The sequence below is a fragment of the Doryrhamphus excisus genome, linkage group LG2 (genome assembly GCF_037039965.1).
Source record: "Doryrhamphus excisus strain RoL-2023G ecotype Guam linkage group LG2, RoL_Dexc_Guam_v1.1, whole genome shotgun sequence".
Lineage (NCBI taxonomy): Eukaryota > Metazoa > Chordata > Actinopteri > Syngnathiformes > Syngnathidae > Doryrhamphus > Doryrhamphus excisus.
Genome location: NC_136358.1, coordinates 13412005 through 13425860, shown reverse-complemented (window position 1 = coordinate 13425860; position 13856 = coordinate 13412005). Strand labels below are relative to the sequence as shown.

Sequence of the window (13856 nt, the reverse complement as noted above, 5' to 3'; positions counted from 1 at the left end):
GCACTTAATGGCACGGTCACACACAGGAATACCGATGGACGCGGCATTAGCAGGTGTAGTTTAAAGCCAATTACTTTTGTCCCTTTGAGTTCAGGAGCCACCTGCAGGTACTCTAGCACCATGTGTTGACACCACCTGGGAGCTAGCTTGAGCTCTGCCTTATGTTGGTAGCACCTCTTCGGCACTCAGTCTGTTTGACTCCCATTTGAAATCTCTCAAACGCCTCAGTTCACTATACAAAACAACCACTGATTTTGTAACTTTTGAGTGCTTAGACAAATCACCGCCAAATTTGGTACACACCTTTAGGAGAAGGACGAGCATATGCCTGTAGAATTTAAGCAACATTGATTGAAAAACATGGCCACCATAAAGCAAAAGCACAAACACAAACAAACGTAGCAGCTAATTGTCCGGAAGTCATTGGCCATTAGTCGAATGATAATAAAAGTTTCATGACATTGGTATTACATGCATGTCTTTCAAAGTCAACTACATAGGTTTGGGGAAAATATCAGGGTGAAAACCAGCTATAACACACAAAGTTGTTTTCCTATTGTGACAGCTGAAATATCAAAACAACTATCCTGACAAACAACAAAAAAGGGTCGTACTATTGTGCAGGCTACACTCCTCCACGCGCTCTCACTTCCTCCTTCTCATCTGTGATATCTCCGTCAACATGATCCCTGCTGAGCTCTTATCAATGCACTTCTGCCACCTTGTGGCCGTTCTTATGGCTTAAAATTGTTCAGGGGTGTCATTGCTTCGTAAAAAAAAAAAAAGTAAAAGACGTATAAATATGTTGTTAGCATGGGGCTTTTGGTTATAATAAAAACAAATACATATTTGGTATGGAGTGCCGATAGAACCCGTTGCTGAAAAAGTAGCATCCAAGTTGTTGTTTTGCTTTGGAGAGCCAACTTCACTTCCTCAAAGCTACGATGGCTCCAAAGGGTTACACACACACACACACACATTCACCTGTGATCCCTGCAGGCTTGCCAAGCTACTCTCAAAAGAGTTCCCAGCGTCTCCTAGTATCTGTCAATCCAATATGGATGTTGGCACCGACTCGACTTCATTATTACCTTCCCTTGGCTTCAATGTAGCAGCACTTTGTAATATTTAATAAGAAGTCACACAATCATGAATCTTCAGTCTATTATTCTCTCGCCAGCCATTATTGTGAATAATTTAAAATGTGTACAGCCAGTGGGGTTTACCTTTCTCAGATGCCGCATCTCTTCATCCAGCATCACTGCCGAGGACCTGGAAAAAGGCGGATTGGTATTTAACCAAGGATGTAAACTAGATTAAGATGCCATTATGTATTTTAACTTTCGTGGGGAAGGCCCTTTTCTTTGAGTTGACTTACTTTTTAGCTGACTTTTGTGTGAACAAAAAGGAGCAGAAAGTGGAATGTAAAATCTCTCGTCTCTTTATCATGTAACTTTGATGAAATGCTGAAATGCTTTTGTGTTCTTCTGCGCCGGTAATTACATTTTCTCTTGGAACGGCATCCTATGAAACCCTGTCAGGTGTGTTCCTCACGCAATAAATTCTCAGCCTCCCTGCCAAAGACCACGCAGTCGCGTGTTGAGCAGTACTTGCCTCGTTTACGCTCTGTTTCCTGCCAAACACCTGGAACCCCACGATGATCCCAAAAATGCCCTCAACGTCATGAATCCGGCATTTGCAGAGAATCGAACCATCACATGGGCTCACATGCACACCCGCAATGTGTTTGCACTAAGCAGCGAGCCACAGGGGGTGATTAGGTAACCGGCAGCGATACAGTGCATCAGTGATGTGCCACGGAAATAGATACACTCACGATGGAGACTAGAAGTTCACACGAGGTCATAATTCATCTAGCTGGGGCCCCAAAAAACCCGACAGTAACACAAAAGTGATGTGAAGTTAGTCTCCTGTTAGCTAGGAATGCCACCTTCCATCTACGTCAACTTGACTGGTGTATTTTTAACTATTAACAAGGGAAAACTGTTCCGACATGGAGGCAAAACTGTTGAGTTCAGTCGGTGCTTCAACAACACAGAGTCAGTTTGTGGTTGTTTGTGTGGGGAGTCACAGGTTTGAATAGAATAACGTCAACACAAAGATTTCACAGCTAGTACATGTTTTTCAATCTTTTCCGCATTAATTCCCTTTTTTAAAAAGTCATCCTGCATGGGCTCCCCTGGTGGTGGGAAGATAGCAAATACCACAGCTGCATGGCAACAGCAAGAAGACAAATACAGAGTCTTAAAACACACAGTGTCACGTAATATATTTAATAATTGATGCACCTTTACAGCAGTAATGGCAAGTGTGTGTGTGTTACAAGAAGCTCAGGGGATGCTCTGTACACGTATGTACACATAGCCATAAAATAGCTAACAAGATGAATTGGCTTGATTTAATGAAGCCAGAAAAACACAAAGTAGACTTGACTTCACTTAAGGGTGAATTTAATTTGACATGCTAACAAATCGCCAACCATCAGAAAAAATGCAGTAATTAAGTAACGATTGAACATTTTATTTACGGTTACTGCTGCTTCATTTACTTCTTTCAGAACCTGCATGCAACTGGAGTAGTTTCACATACAGCAATAGATTTTTACAGTATCGAGTCGTGAGGTGCGACTCCATGCAAAATGTTGCACCATCTGGCCACTGGAGAAAGTGAAGCTCGGTTTTTAGCATTTAGCATAACATTAAACAATGATTGGCTCATAGATGGAACTTTACAAGAATAAAGTGAAAATATTTAGAAAAATAGCTGTTATCGAATGAGAGGAAAAATAGCATCATTTAAGTAGCATAAAGCTGTAATATTAAAGAAAAAAAAATGTTAAGTCTTAATATTTAAAAAAAATACAACAAAAGGGTTTGGGCACAAAATTCAGTTGTGTATTTTGTATTTATGGGAATAAAGTCAATAATTAAGAGAAAAAAGTTGTAATTTTACTAGAATAAATACAAAAAAAACTTTTTTAAGTTATAATATTATGAGAACCAAACCAAATAAAATAAGGTTATAATTTGTGGAAAAAGTTTGAATATTATGGCAATAAAGTCACAATATTAATGGAAGAAAATGTATGAAAACGATTTAAGAAGAAGTTTTAAATATTTGGGGGAAAAGTACATACCTATAGTATGATTTTTCACCTATTTTTCACCCTTGCAACCTTTCATTTTTTTTGTTAAAACTGAATATGACAGTTGGCGTCATCAGCACTATCAGCACTTGGCACATTTAGCCAAGCAGAAGCCAGAAGAAAGTCATTTCCTAGAAAAGACCATCACATCCAAGGCAGAATAGTTTGTCCAATAAACACTGAGTCAGCTAGCCCTTGTTGCTATGTACTGTACCACTCGTGCTGCACGTGTCTGATGTGTGTGTCCTCATGTGGGTGTGTGTGTGTGTATGGGTGAGACGGGGAGAGGATGCTGTCATCCTCACCCAGGATGACGGGATCCTCTCTCAGCATCTCTGCCGCTGCAGAAATCCTCCCATCTGTCGTTACTAATCAGCGGAGAGCAGCTTGCATGTTCCGAGGGTCTTACAGTGGATGTCATCTCGTGCACACACACATCTACAGATTACACTAATACTGACACAGCAGAGCAAAGCGCTGCACCACACATGCCCGCTGGCTGTTACTCATTAGTGGCGGAATGAGCCAACCCAACACCATGTTTCCGTCAACACTAATTGGTTTGTGAGGCACAAAATGGGAAGAAAGCAGTCATCCGAGATTCTTCTGTACTGTAATAATGATTTCTGGAGATCTAAAAATATATTTACAAGGTGTTAGATGCATGGCAGTTGGTGTTTAACCCTACAAGCCCATTCGGCCCCATTTAGCCCATCAAAGACCGGAATAGATGCAATGACAGCAAAGACAAAGAGAAAAGAAGGCAATAATGCATCATATGAATGGGTGCAGGTAAAGAATGGGGTTAATAATACAATACATTTAAAGAATATACAGTTCCCATTTATCACAGCAACTATTCCAGGTTTTTAAGCAGCAAAACAACCCCAGACCATCACACTGCTACCACCATATTTCGCTATTGGTATGATGCTCTTTTTTTGAAATGCCAGATGTAATGGGACACACACCTTCCAAAAAGTTCAACTTTTGTCTAGTCAGACCATTACTTTCAAAAAGGTCTTGGGGATCATCAAGATGTCGAAACAAGCCTTAATGTTCTTTTCGTTCAGCAGAAGTTTTTGTCCTGGAACGCTGTCATCCGAGCCGTTTTAGCCCAGTGTCTCTCTTCTGGTGGAGTCATGAACACTGACCTTAACTGAGGCAAGTGCCTGCTTGTTGTGGGGTCTTTTGTGACCTCGAGTGAGTCGTTGCTGCGCTCTTGTTGTTGCCATTTGTGGATATTGGCTCTCACTGTGGTTTGATGGCCTCCCAAAGCTTTAGAAATGGTAGGTGTGGATCTTTTATTCTTTTTATCAATGTCAACCAGTAACAAGTGCTCATATCGAAATCACTGCGGGTTTGCATGATTGGGAGCTTCAATAACAGTCTAACAATAGCGCTAAGTGTATCACGAGACCTCTGAGCTGCATTTGTGTACTGTAGCATAAAAAAGCTAATTAATAGAGCTCCGTCCCTTCCTTCGTGCAGTATCTCTACAGTGCATCCGGAAAGTATTCACAGCGCTTCACTTTTTCTACATTTTGTCATGTTACAGCCTCATTCCAAACTGTATTAAATTAATCTCTTACCTCAAAATTCTACACAAAATACTCCATTATGACAATGTGAAAAAGTTTTTTTTTTTTACTTTTTTTGAATTTATTAAAAATAGAAAACAAAAAAATCACATTTACATAAGTATTCACAGCCTTTGCCATGAAGCTCAAAATTGAGCTCAGGTGCATCTTTTTTCCACTGATCATCCTTGAGATCTTTCTACAGCTTAATTGGAGTCCACCTGCAGTAAATTCAGTTGATTGGACATGATTTGGAAATATAATAACTGTCTATATAAGGTCCCACAGTTGACTGTGCATGTCAGAGCACAAACACCAAGCATGAAGTCAAAAGAACTGTCTGTAGACCTGCGAGACAGGATTGTCTTGAGGCACAAATCTGGGGAAGGATACAGAAAAATGTCTGCTGCTTTGAAGGTCCCAATGAGCACAGTGGCCTCCATTATTCGTAAATGGAAGACGTTTGGAACCACCAGGACTCTTCCTAGAGCTGGCCGGCCTTCTAAACTGAGCGATCGGGGAAGAAGGGCCTTAGTCAGGGAGGTGACCAAGGCCCCGATGGTCACTCTGTCAGAGCTCCAGCGCCAGACGAAAGCCACTCCTTAGTAAAAGGAACATGGCAGCCCGTCTGGAATTTGCCAAAAAGCACCTGAATGACTCTCAGACCATGAGAAACAAAATTCTCTGGTCTGATGGCTTTCGTCTGCCCACTCTACCATACAGGCCTGATTGGTGGATTGCTGCAGAGATGGTTGTCCTTCTGGAAGGCTCTCCTCTCTCCACAGAGGAACGCTGGAACTCTGACAGAGTGACCATCGGAGGAACCCGGGAGGAAAAGGAGCAGCTACTACGGCGGTTCGGAGCTATGGAGGAAGAGATGAAAAGACTGAGTGCTAGAGACGCCGAAAGGGAGCAAAGGATCTTGGAGCTTGAACAACGAGTGGACGATCTGGGGCAATATACAAGATCAAATGACATAATAATCACAGGTATCAAGATTCGTCCGCGCTCGTATGCTCGGGCTCTTGTACCTGAGGAGAGAGGGACCGGCGAACCGAGCGATTCTGAATTGAGCTCAGTTGAGCAGCAGGTGATGACCCAACTACACAACTTGGGAATTAAACTGGAAACGGAACATATCGAAGCTTGTCACCCCCTGCCTACACACGGAAGACCACCCGCAGTAATAATTAGATTCACCAACAGAAAGGAAAAAACAGAACTGCTAAAACAAGGACGCAAAGGTACTGATATCTACATTAACGAACACTTGACAAAACGGAACGCAGACATCGCAAGAAAAGCACGCCAACTAAAGAAACAAGGGAAAATCCAGCAAACATGGGTCCGGAATTGCAAGGTCTTCATGAAACAAAATGGGTCACCAGAAGAGGCAAGAGTGATGGTCGTGAGGCAAATTCATGATCTGGACAAGTATTCGGAAACATAATCAACACATCATACCATAATGACAGATACACATGGACAATCACCATCAAGTAAGCAACTACAATCATTAATTAGACAATATCAAAATATTGAACTTAACCCCTTTGAGAGCCAAGAGTATAGTGATTTAGAAAATGAAACAAATATAGACCCTGACAATAATCTTTTCAATAATATAAACATAAATAGTAAATACTTCACTGCTGAACAATATAATCAATTAGATAATGAAGGCAAATTCAGTATAGTTCATTTTAATGCACGCAGTTTGCTTTCCAATATTTTGAGTATTAAAAACTTCACAAGTGAATTTACACAGCCGTTCAATATTGTAGCAATAACTGAGACGTGGTTAAGACCAGACATAGAAAATCAATTTGACATAGAAGGATACGAATTCATTCATCTAGATAGGAAAAATAAAGGAGGAGGAGGAGTTGGCTTGTATGTGAACAGGGATCTAAATTATAAAGTCATAAATAACATGTCACTTACCATAGATAATTTAGTAGAAAGTTTAACAATTGAAATGTTTAATGAAAAAGATAAGCGTGCACTTGTGAGTTGTGTATATAGACCACCGTCAGCAAATATTGAACAATTTAAGGAATGGATGGAACAAACATACTCACCGAAAGATCATAAGAATGTATTCATATGTGGAGACTTTAATATTGATATTCTAAAAACCGGTCATGACAAGACAATAGACAATTTTGTAAACACAGTATACAGTACGCATTTGTACCCATCCATAACCAGACCAACTCGAGTTACAACTCACAGTGCAACACTATTAGATAACATTTTCATAAACAATTTTACCAATAGCCTGGAAAGTGGGATCTTCTTGAGCGACATCAGTGACCACTTACCAATATTTTTATTATACGACACTAATTATAGAACAAAATATTGCGGCACATCTAAAATATATTACAGAAGAATCAAAGATGATAACTCACTTAACAAATTGGAAAATGAATTGAAAGCAGTGAACTGGGATTTGGTATTATCAGATAATGATGTGGACAGTGCATACAATAGATTTCTGACTCTTTTCAATACTATATATAATGAGTGCTGTCCAATCAAAAAACATTGTATAAAAAAAAATAATAATCCATGTCCATGGATGACAAAAGGTCTTCAGAATGCTTGTAAGAAAAAAAATGCACTTTATAAAAACTTCATCAAACAAAGAACACAGGACGCTGAAAGTAGGTATAAATCATATAAAAACAAATTAACTTCCATTTTAAGGAAAAGCAAACAAGATTATTACAGTACCGAGTTAGGAAAAAGCAGAAATAATATGAAGGCTTTTTTGAGTATTCTAAAAACTGTGATAAACAAAGGAAAAAAATCTAATAATTACCCCAATTTTTTCCGCATTGCAGGCAAAGAATGTTTCGATAAAAATACTGTGGTAAATAAAATAAATGAATATTTTGTAAATGTGGGACCAACACTGGCCAGGGAAATACCAGATCCAGTACTCCCCTTAGGCTGGAAAGAAAATTTAACAAAACGTAATACCTCATCCATGTTTATATCCCCAGTCGAACCAAATGAAATTATACAAACAGTTAACAAATTCATCAGTAAGAAATCAACAGACTACAATGATCTCGACATGTCAACAATTAAATCCACAATTAAACATATAGCTTTGCCACTGACACACATATGTAATTTGTCTTTCAGTTCAGGTGTATTCCCCTGCAAAATGAAAATAGCCAAAATTATACCAGTATACAAATCAGGTGACAAACAGGACTTTAATAACTTTAGACCTATTTCATCATTACCGCAGTTCTCAAAAATTCTCGAAAAGTTATTCAATAATCAATTGGAAAAATTTATGAACAAACATTCACTATTGTCCGATGCGCAATATGGGTTCAGATCCAAGCATTCAACAGCCTTAGCACTCATGGACACTGTAGAAACAATATCATCTGCTCTTGAAGAAAAAAATCACTCAATTGGAATATTTGTGGACTTGAGCAAAGCTTTTGATACCATAGATCATGATATTCTACTGAGGAAATTGGACAGATATGGAATAAGAGGATTACCATTAAAATGGATTCGAAGTTACCTAGACCGAAGAGTACAGTATGTTAGTATGGAAAATTATAACTCGGAACATTTGCAAGTAACCTGTGGGGTCCCTCAGGGCTCTGTGTTAGGACCCAAATTTTTCTCATTATATATTAATGATCTGTGTCATGTGTCAGACTTTTTAAAACCAGTTCTTTTTGCCGATGACACTAGTTTGTTTTCCTCAGGAAAAAATCTTGATGAATTGATCCACAAAATAACATCGGAATTTTTCAAAATCAAATTATGGTTCGATTCAAACAAATTATCACTGAACATGAACAAGACAAAATGTGTATATTTTGGAAAGCAATTAAAAAACAAAGAGATTAAAATTTCAATTGGTGGAACAACAATCACACAAGTTAATGAAATCCAATTTTTAGGTGTAATTCTCGATAGCCAATTAAATTGGAAATCACATATTAACTACACAGCAAAAAAATGGCAAAAAATGTTGCAATTCTCAGTAAAGCAAGACATGTTTTAACCTATAAATCTCTTCACATCCTATATTCCACACTTGTAATGCCATATCTGACTTATTGTTCAGAGATATGGGGAAACAACTTCAAAACCAATCTGCAACCTCTGGTCCTCCTGCAAAAAAGAGCAATTCGGCATATACATAAGGTAGGTGTCATAGAGCATACTAATCCATTATTCCTCGAATCCAAAATGCTCAAATTTGCAGATATAATATCCTTGAAAACCTTACAGATCATTTACAAAGCTAAACATAAACTCTTACCAGGAAACATTCAAAGTCTGTTCAAGGAAAAAGAAATATCCTATCAATTCAGAAATCCAAACCATTTTAAATCTGAAAGTTACCGGACCGCAAGAAAAGGTTTCTGTGTTTCCAATTGTGGAATAAAGCAATGGGAGAGTTTGCCGTCGGAAATTAAGGAGAGTAAAAGCATACCACAATTTAAACGAAAATATAAAGATTGGATTTTATCAAATTATAATAGCGACATTATAAGTTAACCCAATTTCACCATCAGTTAAACGACACTAAAAAGTCTGACTACTTGATGCAGGTCATATTAGTTTGGAAACGTGTATATAAAGTTATATTGCAGTTATGTTTATCCTCAATATTTTATTTTTGTACATGTGCATATGTATGTATGCATTTATGTGTAGATGTGTATATGCATATGCATGTGTATATGTGTATGTGTATATATATATATATATATATATATATATATATATATATATATATATATATATATATATATATATATATATATATATATATATATATATATATATATATATGTATGTATGTGTATGTGTACGTATATATAAATGCATATATTTTTTTCCCCTTTCTCCTCTTTAAATGTTACTCATTATTTTGTTTGCTTGGTTGTCGGTAGCCACAGGAAAAAAAATATATTGTTAATTTTGGGGGGAGAAAAAAAAAAAAAAAAACTGTCTACATTGGTGGCACTACTGAATTTAATTTAGTTGTAAATTCGATGAAATGTGACACAGTATAAGCTAAGTGTCTGTTTATAAATATAAGTGGGAATAGAATTTTAATAGTGATCATTCTACTGTCTTGTCATCTCTGCTGGAATCTTTGATTGACTGATATGAGAAATGTAAGAATATTACCTTAATACCTTTGTAACTATAAATTGTTAGAGGTACCGAGGCTAACATGCATAAATATAGAGGTAGTGATTATCATTATTATTATCATTAATTATTATTAATTATTACTTTACAATAAATAGTAATAATGGACAGCAAGACATCATTGCTTCAAAAATTGGTTTGAGCACAGACCTAAAACCTTGCTTCCTAATGCACAAGACTAGACACACACAAATTAATAAACACGTCAAAAAACCTCAGGTAGGGTTTAACAAGAAGAAACTGATGTTTGGGTTGGTCACCTGTCCAGACACAGTCTCAAGTTCTTGTTTTTTAATGCATAAGATTAGACACATGCAATCCAGAAAATAAGTAAATGTTACAAAAAAGTGGGCTAATAAATTGACACACAAAGACTGTAGATTTCTGAAAATAACAGATGAAATTTCTACACTGTACAAGAAGCAATGAAGTCTGTAAAATTAAATAATTAAAAATCACAAAATCACAAAATTTTCAACTACAATGATGAAAATGGTAATATTAATGATGATTATATGATGGTAATAATGATAAAGATTATAACAATAATGATAATGATAATAATAATAATATTACAATGATAATAATAACAGTGGGAAACAAGACAGTGGCATGAACATGATTATATCTTGCAAAAAGGGGTAGGCATTTATAAGCTTTTGCTTCAGCCTACTCCTTTTGGGCTTGCTATCAGATAGTTGAATACAAATGTAAATAATGGAAAGTTATATTTTGATTTTGATTGATGTAAGAAATGCACTGTTATGATTCATATATTTGCCCAAATAAAGGGAAAAAAAACCCACACATGCACGGGTACAACATGCAAACTCCACACGGGGGTGGAATTGAACTCGGGTCTGTGTGGCCTGCGCGCTAACCACTCGGCCTATTTTAGTGTCATACATTCAAAATCTTGACCCTCTCTCTTTAGGCCTGTCTTGTATCTCCATCCTGCCACCACGTCGAGGTTCCTTCTACGTCGAAAGCGGCACGGGGGTGTCAGTCGGCAGCGCTTTGGCCTTCTGGTGCCGTGAGGGCTACCAGCTGGTGGGCAGCGATAAAATCTACTGTAACGTCCGCAATGGTAAAGCACAGTGGAGCAACTACCTGCCTGTTTGTGAGGGTGAGCTGCTGTCTGCCAAGTCAAGTTGCCACGGTAACGCACTTTTGCATGAGCATTTCTTCTTGTCCCTAGCTATCCCCAGGCCGGAGGACCGTGGTTTGAGAGTTGCAGTGCTGGCGTCAGTGGTGAGCGGTATCGTCATCCTCGCCATGTCACTTTCCTTCCTCATTTGCTGCCTGCAGGAACGATCCAGCAAGAAAAAAGCCAAGAAAGAAATTCGGACCAGGTAGGTGGAACTTTAAAGAATGGGGCAGGCAACTGCGATGCCCTGCTTAGTCCTTTTTCTTTGCAGGCGCAGGGAAAAGCGTTCCACCCGTCGCAATGAGCGATGGCTGGAAAGAGAGGAAGGAGAGTGGGAGGCGTTCCCTCCTCCTAAAATATTCCATTTGTCCCAGAGGATGAACCCCCGCCTGGCACCGGACAGCCCCCTATACCTGACTGGAGGCCTCAGTGGATATGAGAACAGAGGATATCAGAGGTGAATAATAATACGTATATCATAATACTGTAACGCAATATTTCCTGTCTTTCACTCTATGAAGCTGCAGAATTGGCATTTGTGACGTCTCACAGGCAATACATCTGTCAAACATAAGTTATTAGTATCAACATTTTGGCTTGTTTATTTCTGCAATGAGTCACGTTCCACAATTATTGTTCTGTGAGCCAGACGTTGGCCGAGTCTTTGCCAAGCGACGGAGGAGTGTGTCCAAGATTCTGTCGCTGCAAGGGCTGGGCTGCATTGTGGAGGGTTGTGCGCAGTTTTCAGATTGCCAGAAAATTGGCATTGCACTGCAGTATTTATGTCCAATCGTGGGTGCGCGCGGCCGATACAAGCAAGAAACACTTCCTGATTTTCACTTTAAATGAGCACCCGGCTGCACGCGGATGAGTGGTTAGCATGCAGGCCTCACAGCTAGGAGACCTGAGTTCAATTCCACCTTCGGCCATCTTTGTGTGGATTTTGCATGTTCTTCCCATGCATGCGTGGGTTTTCTCCGGGTACTCCGGTTTCCTCCCACATTCCAAACACATGCTAGGTTAATTGGCCACTCCAAATTGTCCATAGGTATGAATGTGAGTGTGAATGGTTGTTTGTCTATATGTGCCCTGTGATTGGCTGGCGACAAGTCCAGGGTGTACCCCGCCTCTTGCCCAAAGACAGCTGGGATAGGCTCCAGCACCCTCGCGACCCTTGTGAGGATAAGCGGTAGAAAATGAATGAATGAATGAATATTATTGGAACTTTAATAATGATGTAGCGTGCATGAGAAAGTGGAGGTGACCAAGAGGTGATTGAAGGTGTAAACAAGTCCGCAAAATCCGCAGGGGTTGATCTGAAAAATCTTAAGTAACTCAAGCACTTAATGTGAGCTTCCAGTAATGTAAATAAATTACGGAGATTTCCCTCATTATGTTAACTGTGGCTGCAATTGTCCATTGTCACACACAAATAGACATCCCTTATTTCCTTGCTGCCCCATACAGGAGCCAAGAGAGTCTACTTAAGGCGGCCACACCTGGCATCTACCGCTCCGAGTCCCAGCTCTACCCACACGTGGTCCTGCAGAGGGTCCTGCCCCCGACGGCGCCCTCCGCCCCTTCCGCTCCCTCTGCCCCGCTCTACCTCCACCTTCCCACCTCCTCTTCCACCGCCTCCACGCCTGCGCACACGACCACCCACTCTCAACCTCACATGACGGGGCAGTACCCCACGCCCACATACCCTCCTCACCCCAACACTACTGCGCCACCGTTCCACCACCAGCCCGTCCCGGCGCCAATCTACCCTAACCCCAACCCGACGCCGCAGCAGCCATGGCAGTGAGTTTTACTATGAATGCAAAGATGGACGTCTCCAGCAGGAAGTCAACAGGTGTTTCCTGAGCCTGTGTCGCCGTCGGCAGCCAAAACTACAGTCAGTAGGAAGGTTGTGGAGGTTCTGTTCTATTCAGCATGGGTTTGTCCGTTTGTTGAGTTGTTGGTGTGGAATTTCTTGTGTACAGTTTTTTATATAAAAAAAGTTAGGTGTTCTTCTAAGACAGACGGGAATCGCTCCTTCCCACACAAACTAACAGGGTACTTTGGTTATTATGTGTATTATTTTTGGGGTGCTAAATCAAAAATGTGCTGTTTTAGTGGCTTTAAGGATGCTTTCTCTCTCTGCAGGGGTGTCCAAACTTTTTCCAGCAAAGCTCGCATGCATAAAAATTGAAAGACGCAGGGACCACTTTGATACATTTTCTACATTAAAGATGCTAAAACCAATCCAATGTAATGTAGGTCAATATATGCTAAACTTTATGACCAATACAGCCACATTTTTGTGTTATACTATGTATCTGGTAACTAATAATATTTATTTTTACAGTGCAGGCGCACTTTGGACACCCCTGACTGACTAAATGTCTTTATTTACTTATTTATATAACAAATATGTTTGTCAAATAGACTGTGAGAACAAACTGCACTGAATCTGTAGCTTTTGTCCACATGTGCTAAGAACAGTGGACGTTGCATTTAATGTTTTATGACTGTATATTTGAAATGTCTGCCCAAACCCTATCAACTGTTGCTAAAGTCACTTTAACTGTGCGGCTTTGTATTTCTAACAGTAGCACTAAAGTAGCCACAGTATTCAGATTTGCACTTTACAAAGTTTGTCTTTTGGAAAGATTTTTGTTTTATCATGACAGCTGTATTACCAATAAAAGATTTTTTTCTTAAGTTGAATAGCGTGCTGTGTGTTTTCACTATTTGAGTGGACAGAAAGGAT

General features: G+C 39.4%; 1 protein-coding gene across 3 annotated transcripts in view; it reads left to right on the top strand.

Moving 5' to 3' along the window:
* Positions 1-13856, top strand: part of LOC131132776 (uncharacterized) — a 27325-nt gene extending 13469 nt beyond the window's left edge. For 2 of the 3 annotated variants that reach the window (XM_078798301.1, XM_078798305.1), the window contains exons 3-6: positions 10889-11080; positions 11153-11306; positions 11373-11558; positions 12569-13853. In XM_078798301.1, coding sequence (XP_078654427.1) covers positions 10889-11080; positions 11153-11306; positions 11373-11558; positions 12569-12908 — 872 coding nt within the window. In that variant the 3' untranslated portion in view covers positions 12909-13853. Of the gene's footprint in view, positions 1-10888; positions 11081-11152; positions 11307-11372; positions 11559-12568 lie in introns of all 3 variants that reach the window. The other variant, XM_058078710.2, reaches the window with a different exon arrangement.